General features: G+C 66.8%; 3 protein-coding genes across 3 annotated transcripts in view; 2 read left to right on the top strand and 1 right to left on the bottom strand.

Annotated features, from left to right (window-relative positions):
• Positions 1-359: 359 nt before the first annotated feature.
• On the bottom strand, positions 360-1,516 carry MNEG_6594 (hypothetical protein; the record flags this gene model as incomplete). Its single annotated transcript, XM_014044935.1, has 3 exons — positions 360-407; positions 582-747; positions 1,134-1,516. 3 exons carry the CDS (start codon positions 1,514-1,516, stop codon positions 360-362), a joined length of 597 nt encoding a protein of 198 aa, XP_013900389.1.
• Positions 1,517-3,935: 2,419 nt separating this feature from the next.
• MNEG_6593 (serine palmitoyltransferase) lies at positions 3,936-7,205 on the top strand (the record flags this gene model as incomplete). The annotated part of the gene is made up of 7 exons (XM_014044934.1): positions 3,936-4,045; positions 4,287-4,567; positions 4,744-4,919; positions 5,286-5,428; positions 5,799-5,982; positions 6,231-6,325; positions 6,527-7,205. 7 exons carry the CDS (start codon positions 3,936-3,938, stop codon positions 7,203-7,205), a joined length of 1,668 nt encoding a protein of 555 aa, XP_013900388.1.
• Positions 7,206-8,563: 1,358 nt separating this feature from the next.
• MNEG_6592 (Fatty acyl-CoA reductase 1) overlaps positions 8,564-8,970 on the top strand; it is a gene marked incomplete at both ends in the record, with an annotated part of 5,382 nt that continues 4,975 nt past the window's right edge. The window contains one exon of the mRNA XM_014044933.1: positions 8,564-8,570. Coding sequence (XP_013900387.1) covers positions 8,564-8,570 — 7 coding nt within the window. The remainder of the gene's footprint in view (positions 8,571-8,970) is intronic.

Here is an 8,970-nt window from a genome sequence, read left to right as displayed (position 1 = left end):
CGCCCGCGCCGGCGCCGGCGGCGCGCGCGTCGCCGGGCGTCGGCGCGAGCACGCCGGCGAGGCGCGAGAAGCCGCCGGCCGCGGCAAACGCGGCGCGGTTCGAGGGCGTGCGCGCGAGGGCCGAGACCACCGCAGCTGCCGCGCGCGCCTGCTCCGGCCGGCAGGGGTCCAGCAGGCGCGAGACGGGCTCCGCGACGCGCGCGCCTATGTCATCCACGTCCTCCGCCCCGCCGTCCGCGGCGGCGCCGGACACGAGGCCGAGCGTCGCCTGCAGCGCGGCCACGGACGAGGAGCTGCCGCCGCCCATGTCATTCGCGAGGAGCGACGCCACCTGGTTTTGGGAGCGAGAGAGCTGCCAATCAGAACGACGCCGCTTGGCGCCAAAAGGATCTGCCCCAGCCGCGGATCTGGAGGCAGGGAACGCGTTTGCTTTGGAGTCACAAGGCATCGCGAGCGCAGGGCGTCCTGGGAGGGGCATGGGGCAGCGGGCGTTGCGGCGCCGGAGCCGGAAGCGGCGCGCCAGGGCAGGGGCCGCGGCAGTGCGGACGAAGGCGGCGGGTGAGCGGCGCAGCCGCACGCACCTGCAGTCGGCCGCCGGCGATGCGGACGACCTCCGTCTGGAAGTCGGGGGCGCAGGCCAGCTGCCACAGAGCGCGCGCCGCGGCCGCGCGCGCGCCCTCCTCGCCACGCCCCGCAGCGCGCCTCAGTTGGTCGACGAGCGCGGCGGGGGACAGCAGGAGGTTGCACCTGTGTGTGCGCGGGCGCGCGTGCGTGTGTTTGCGTGTGTGTGCGTGCGAGTGATTGTGCGCGTGCGTGCATGCGCGCGTGCGTGCGTGTGTGCGTGTGTGTGTGTGTGTGTGTGTGTGAAGGGGGGAGGAGACACAGGCGGCGGGTCGGCGGGTCAAGGGGACGCTAGCCCGTTTTTTGGGGGTTTTGGCGGGGCCGATGAGCACGCAGCCTGCATTGTCGATACTGATGTCGATTGATAGCTGTCGCGAGTGCCCATGTGGGCCGCAATGCGGTTGGGAACTCGGGGCTCCGAGAGGCACGAACATTCGTGCTCAGCAGTAGCAGCAGCAGCAGCAGCAGCAGCAGCAGCAGCAGCGGCGGCGGCGGCGGCGAGGCCCGCTCACCTCGACTCTGCACACACTGCAGCCAGCAGGTCAGCTGCCTGCAGCTTCAAGGCCGCGGGTGTGGGCCCCGCCGCCATGATCGCTTGGCACGCGTCCACCACGCCCCGCACGCCCGCCTGCAGCAGCGCCTCCGCGGCGGCGCCCGCAAACGGGGCGCGTGCGAGGAGCGCCGAGACGTGCGGCGCGCGGGCCGCGAGCGGCAGCGCCGCGTCCGCGAGGCCGGCGGCGGCGCCCAGCACGGCCTGCGAAAGCTGCGAGTCGAGGCGCTCCGCGGCGGGGCTTTCTCCGTTGCCGCAGTCCATATGTACGGGCACCGGTTTCCAAGGCGTGCCCTCCAGCCACCGCTCCGGCTGCGGCGGCTCGAAAGATGCCGTCGCTGTCATGCTGATCGGTGCCACTACCAGGCGCTAGTCAGTGCGCGCTTCTTGGCTGCCTTGCCTGCCAAGGTTGGCGTCATCGGGTCACAAATCCGGCTCGCCTGATGGATCAGCGTCACCACACAGGCCCGAGGCCGCGCCGGGTTTGGCAGCGTGAGCAAAGCAAATTGGCATGATCACTGCATACTGTAGCACCCGCACCCAACAGTCTAGACGTTTAAATTTATGAAGCGCACATATGGTAATCTACTTGCGTCAACACCGCCATTGACAGGTGGTGCCGGTTATTTTGAGGACAGCGGTGGAGGGAAAACGACCGCGTCGTCTCGAATCGTATCTAAGCTCAAGTGTCACCATCACATTCTGTCTGAATATCTTCAATATGATCCATGCTAGCCGATCTTTCCCAGGTCGTGCCAGGCCCCCCCATGGCGCACCAAGCGACCGGCAGCGTCGGGTGCCACAAAACGAATGCCCCCATCAGCAGCCTACTGCTTGCTGCAATTCCGCTGATAACCATGTTAGTGTCGACACACTCACGCTGTTGTCGATGGACACGCTGCTTCAAAATTGTCGCAATCCATCCGCTTTCACACCCTCGGCAATGGGCCCGCCGGCGCTGGCGGGCCCAATGGCCACCCAGGCGGCCTTTGCGTCTCGATTGCGTTGAGCCCTTGATTGCACGGTTTGTGATGGGTTGCAATCGCAACAGGGTTCCAGCCTCAACGGGCATGATGCTGTCCCCGTGGCCCTCCCGCCTGCCAGTGTTTCGCGGGGTTTTGTTGGCCTGCGGGCAAGCATTTCAGAATAGGCAGGGCCATGCAAAGGTGGCTGGCCAGTGGGGGCCATGCAATCTGAGGCGGAAGCGCTCCGTTCAGAGCAGGCTACGAGCAGGGCCAGGGCAGACAGGCGGTGGGGCCCAGAACTTTGCAATGCCTTCGCCTGTGGGGCGGTGAACAGCGACACCTGGCAGCAGCAGCCACAGCTGCATCAGCGCTCGTGTACCGCGGCCACACAGGGTCAAGTATGAACCAGGCAGGCAGGCTGGTGCCATGAGTGTGGTCAAACAGCACGGCAGGCGGGCACATTGCTATTGTTGATCATTGATCATCGTTTAGTCGCGCCGAGGGGCCCAGGCCACCATACCATTGAAAGTCAATGCAATGGAAGGCTATGAGATGCCATGAGTGATGTTTCAGGCAAAAAGTTGGTCGCTGGACGACGAACCTCATGGGGCTTGCCCGGCACCACCGGCACCAGCGCAACAACAGCACTGCCCCAGTGTGCCAGCTGGCTGTCGACGCAGCGCGACGCTCAGACTGGTGGGGCCGGCAAACGTTTCTAACGACGTTCATCACATCCGTCCGTCCCCGCGGTATTTCAACGACGCCTATGACCTGTTTGTCTTGAGCAGCGCCAATTCCGTTCTCGCTGGCACGGTGTTGCCCGCCAGAAGGCATCCCTCTCATCTCAAAAGTGTTTTGTATACATTTTTTGTAATCTAGCAGCTGAAGCGGCCACGGTCGTCGGCGTCATGGGGGCCGTCCCGAGCGAGGGCCCGGTGCACCCCAAAGCCGAGTGGTGGACCAACTTCCTGTGCACTCTGACGTGAGAGGATGATTATTGGCAATCACTTCTGCGGGGCTGCCATAGACAGACCCCCAGCGGCGGCCGGCACCATGGGCAGCTCCGCATCGCGCTCGAGCATGCCCGCGATGCGCCGCGCCCACACGCCAGCCCCCGGTGCCCATCGGACCCCGCCAGGCTGTCGCTGCTGGCATTTACTGGTCGGATAAGGGACCTTTTTTGGACCCGGCCGAAGACCCGCAAGGTAGGTCACCAGCTGTGGCTTGCGACCTCTGGGGGGCGGACTAACCCCGCCCCTCCTTGCCACGGGCATCCATGGCCCGGAGGGTCGCCCGGCCTGCGGCTGCAGCGCTCCGCGAATCTGCGGCAGCCCTACCAGAGCCGATTTTCCACAAGCAGGAGGCGAGCCTGTACATACATGCTTGTGTCCTGCACCCGCCACCTGGCGGGTTGGCGGCGCGGCGCGCGCCCGGTTTCAGCTGACGATTGCGGCCCGGGTGCCGCTTCGGCGCTTCGCAGGGTTTTGCGGAGGTCTGTGACCCGCAGCAGGACTTTTACAACCGCCGCCTGTACGGACGCATCCATGTGGGTGGCTGCTGTTTTCGAATCTGGCTGGGGCGGCTGGGGCGCCAGCAGGAGCGGGAGCGAAAGCTGCAGCAGCGGAGCTGTGGCGATAGGAGCGGGGCTGTGGCGACAGGAGCGGGAGAAGGAGCGGTTTTTGCGGATTTGGTAGTACCGCACGTGTCGCAGCAGCAGCAACAGCAACAGCAGTAGCGTTGCTTTCTTCAGCTGCTAGTCAGGGGTGCACTCGCTCCTGACGCGTGCGCGCGCTCGACGCATGCGCCTCTGCTGCCGGATCCAGGACTGCTGGAACCGCCCCATTGCCAGCGCCCCTGGGGCATGGATTGATGTGATGGACCGGGAGGACATCGCCGGCAAGTACAAATCGTGAGTCGCGATGAGTTGTGATGTCGAGCATTTCGCAGTGGCGGCAGCCCGCCGCAGCTCGGCAGCGGCGGGCGGGCCACCTGCTTGCACGGCGGTCTGCCAGGCGCCGCACGCTGCCGGCTGCTGCCAGCCGCTGAGGTATTCGGGAGCAGCTGGGAGCCCGCTATCCAGCAGGGCTCAAATGCGCCCCGCTCCCCCCACGGCCCGCTCACTGCGCATGCCCTTGCCCTTGCCGCCGCAGCACGCGCAAGCTGGGTTTCACCGGCAAGCTGCAGCGCTGCCTGAACCTCGGCTCATACAACTACCTCGGCTTTGCCGCCGCGGATGAGTACTGCACGCCGCGCGTCATCGAGACGATGGGGCAGTGGGGGATTAGCACGTGCAGCAGCCGCGCAGAGGGCGGCACCACGCCGCTGCACCAGGAGCTGGAGGAGCTAGTGGCGGAATTCCTGGGGGTGGAGGACGCGATCACCTATGGCATGGGCTTCGCAACCAACAGCGCGAGCATCCCGGCGCTGTGCGGTGGGTCCCGCAGCACGCTGCGGCTCCCGCCCCTCGCCGTCTGTTAATCTCGCTGTTGGGGTCGTCTCGGCGGCAGGGAGGCTGGCAAGCTGCGTGCCCAAGCTCGCAGTGGAGGGCGTGCGCCCCGCCAGGCGTCCGAGCTCACGTGTCCTCGCGCGCCCCCACCCCCACTGCAGACCGCGGCACGCTGGTGCTGTCTGACGCGCTGAACCACACGTCCATCGTGGCCGGCGTCAAGGCGGGGGGCGCGGCGGTCAAGGTGTTCCGCCACAACAACGTGCGGCACCTGGAGAGCCTGCTGCGCTTCCACATTGCTGAGGGGCAGCCGCGCACGCACCGGCCGTGGAAGAAGGTGCGCGTGTTGCCGGTCGCTGCAGTGCCTGGGGTGGAGGCAGGGCCTTGGGATGCTGCGGCGGCGGCAGCACAGCTGCTGCTGCTGCGGCGGCGGCAGCACGGCTGCTGCTGCTGCGGCGGCGGCCACGGCTGCTGCGGCTGCTGCTGCGGCTGCTGCGGGTGTCACCATGCACTCTGCCAGTGCGTGGCTGCACGCGCGCACGAATACTTCTGCGCAGACTCGCACACACACACACACACACACACACACACACACACACACACACACACACACACACACACACACACACACAGCACAACACATACACACAATCACAACAACACACGCTCACAATCACGCAATCACAAAAACACTCACCCCCAGATCATAATCATCGTGGAGGGCATCTACTCCATGGAGGGGGAGGCCACCCCCCTGGCGGCCATCGTGGCACTCAAGAAGAAGTACGGGGCCTACCTGTACCTGGATGAGGCCCACAGCATTGGGGCCATGGGCGCCACGGGCAGGTGCGCGCGTGTGCATGTGTGTGTGTGTGTGTGTGAGAGAGAGAAGGGGGGGCATGCGCTGTGAAGTGTGCGTGTGTGTGTGTGTGTGTTCGCGAATACGGTACGTGCGGACGATTACCTGGGTGCGAACGAGAGTGTTTGCGTGTGTGCGCCCCTGTGGGGTGTGAGATGATGGTCGCATGCCGCAGGCCACCCTGTCTCCCCTCCCCCTCGCCTCACGAGTGTCTCAACCACCCCACCCCCCCAAAAACACACTTTCACACCACAGACACACCACAGACACACCACAGACACACCACAGACACACACAACACACACGCAGAACACACACAAACCCACCACACACACCTTTCCACGCTAAATCCTCCAGGGGCCTGTGCGAGCACGCCGGCGTGGACCCCCGGGATGTGGACGTGCTCATGGGCACCTTCACCAAGTCGTTCGGCAGCGCCGGCGGCTACGTGGCGGGCAGCAAGCGCCTGGTCGACTTCCTGCGGCGGCACAGCCCCGCGCACCTGTACGCGGCGTCGATCGCGCCGGGCGCGGCGAAGCAGGTGCGTGCACGCGTGCGCATAGTCCGGGTCTGCAGGGACATGCCCAGGGCGACCGGCGCCGCTGCTGCGGCCGGGCTGAGGGGTGGGAGAACAGCGGGGACGGCTTTTGCTCTGGGGGGAAGCACAGCGCATGTTCGCGCGGCGGGGCGGGGCGGTGCGGCGGGCTGCTGTAGTGGGAGAGGTGCCTGCTTGCGCTGACTGCGGCTGGCTAACCTCATCCCCTGCCTGTGACCTCATCCCCCCCGCAGATCATCAGCGCCCTGAAGCTGATCCGGGGCGACGACGGCAGCGAGCGGGGCGCGGCCAAGATTAAGCAGCTGCACGACAATTCGAATTACGTCAGGTGGGGGCGTCGCGGGGTAGGCCGCCGGGGCCAACGCACCTGTTGTCCTGCAATCGTCCTCCTGAGGGAACTTGCACACTCACGCACCGTCTCTGTCCTACACACCTCACAACATACACACAACAGCACAACACACACAGCACAACACACACACACACACACACACACATGCTCCTTCCCTCTCCCCCCCCTGCATCCCAGGCAACAGCTGCTCGACATGGGCCTCCACGTGCTGGGCGACTGGGACTCCCCCGTGATCCCCATCATGGTATACCACATCGGCCTACTCGCCACCCTCTCCCGCATGCTCTACTCCCGCCACATCGCCATGGTGGTGGTGGGATTCCCCGCGACCCCCCTGCTGCTCTGCCGCTGCCGCGTGTGCATCAGCGCCAGCCACACTCGGGAAGACCTGGACTACGCGCTCGACGCGATCCGGGACTTAGTCCGGGCCGCCGGACTGGACTACGCGAACAAGGGCGGCGGCGGCGGCGGGCTGCGGGGCGCGTGGCGGCGGTGGGCGAAGGGCGGGTTCAGGCTGCGGCTGATCCCAGACGGGCTGCTGGCGGGCGGGCGGCCGCACGCGGGCAAGGGCGTCGTCGCGGCGACGGCGGCGGCGGGCCCGGCGAGCCGGCGCAGCAGTGACGGGGCCAGCAGCAGCTGCAGCGGCGGCGGCGGCGCGGGGGACGGCGGCAGCAGCTGCAGCAGCAGCAGCGGGAGCGTCAGCGCGGAGACAAGCCGCGCGAGCAGCGTGGCGGGGAGCTGGGGGTCGGGGGTGGTGGTAGCTGACGAGAAGCTGCTGGTCGGCCCCAAGGAAGCCGCCGCACTTGCGTGCATCCCGGCGGTCGTGCCGGCGGCCATCAAGGCAGCAGTGGCCTAGCAACGCCGCCAGAGGCATATCTAGGACGCGACGCAGCGCGTGCGGCCGTTGCTGGTCTTTGCGGCGCCGGCAAGCGGCCTTTTGGGGCCATGTGCCTGCTGGCCAGGGCGTCGGCTGCGCGGCAGGCTCGCGCACGCGCGAGGCGCAGCCGCCCGCGCGTGTGCGACGCGCCCTGCCGTGCCACAAGGCGGCTCGAGCGGGGCCGTGCGGACGCACGCAGCTGCCTCGCCCGTTTTTCGGCCTCGCCTGGTGCGTGCTGCATGATGCGCGCTCGCTTGGCAACCTAGAAGCTGCCCCGTCGACACGCTGTTGGGCTGAAGGCCTTTGCCACCGCGCCCCTGTGGCCCTGCACCCGTCCAGCGGGACGCATACCCCCGGGGCAACCCGCACGGCTCGCGCCGGCCCGCGTCCGGCTGCTTGACCCAAGTGACCTCATTTCGACACCGGCCGGACCTTTTTTCGAAAGACTTTGGCGCGGGCGCGAGCGCTGGGGCGATCTCTGCGGCTCGCCCCCGGCCCGCCCCGCTGCCTCGCGGCCGCACCCCCGGGCGGGGCGGCCAGGCGGCGAAAGCTGTGCGCGGGCCCGTGCGCATCACAAGCGCACCGCACCCTAGCGTCGCCACAAAAACACGCACACGTCGCACCCTGCTGCCCCAGCTGCAGTGATGGTGTCTCAGTAGCTTCTAGGCGGCCCGTCCCCGCCCCCCTCGCCGGGCCAGTCGCCCGGCGCTTTTGCGCGCGGCTCGGCGCCCTGCGGCGCCGTGGCGCGGTGTAACCTGGTGCACAGGCTGTTGTGTAGGAAATGAGGCCGGGTGTGTTGTGCCAGGGTGGGGCCCGGCAGTGTGGGGAGGGGCTGCCTGGTGGAATGTGTGTGGGGCCAAAGGGGCACTAAGTAAGGGGCTGTTGAACCTTGCGGGCTGGGTGGGCCGGTAGCGTCGCACAGTCGAGCGAGCCGGGGCCGGCTGTCCGTCTCCCACGCCTTACTCATCAACCGACAGCAGCTGGGACCCCCAGGTTTGCCTGCCCTGTTGTGCGCGCCTGCACCAACCCTCCTCTCTCCATGCCATGAAAGTGGGGGGTGGGGCACACGTACTGCATGACTCGGCACGACTAAATTTTTCAAAACGACGCTCCTGCTGATACGATCAAAGAAGGGAGCTGGCTTGCGGGTCCCGCCATGCGGCCAGGGGATGGGGGGCTCTGTTGGAAGGTGGAGGCAGTTGCTCGCGCAGGTGCCACCAGGTTGGTACTTGCAGAAATTGCAGCGCAGCGCACGGCAGGTCACTGCGACGGCCAGAGGTATAACCCTTAGCACCACGGTCGTTTCAATCACACCCGTTCCCACAACGTCCGCAAGAATGAGAGGTTCGTATGGGTGACCAGGCCGTCACACCCGACGAGCGCTCCACGGGGTAGCCACCGGCGAAAGTCCCTTCCTCGAAGCGACACGATCATACTTCTTTACGACGTTGTTCCACATCCTCAACGCACACCGCAGCCACAATCAATCAACGTTGCTTTCGGCAAACGCGCAGCTGCCCACCTGCCATCCAACAGGAGTGCAGTTCACACACCAGAACCCGCCCGCCCGGCTCGCACTACGGTCCGACAGAAACTAGACGCAGCTCCCATCCCAGCCTTGTAAGGGAGAAGCAACAGATCAGCAGCTGCGGCTGCCAACATCATGGCGCGCACCCGCAGCTGGGGCGGCGACGAGGCGGCGCCCGCCAGCGGCGCCGCGGCCGTCCCGCCGCCGGCGGGCCCC

The sequence above is a fragment of the Monoraphidium neglectum genome (assembly GCF_000611645.1).
Source record: "Monoraphidium neglectum strain SAG 48.87 unplaced genomic scaffold scaffold01084, whole genome shotgun sequence".
In the NCBI taxonomy this organism is placed as follows: Eukaryota; Viridiplantae; Chlorophyta; class Chlorophyceae; order Sphaeropleales; family Selenastraceae; genus Monoraphidium; species Monoraphidium neglectum.
The sequence above is the reverse complement of the archived record's forward strand: the minus strand, read 5'-3'. Positions and strand labels throughout refer to the sequence as shown.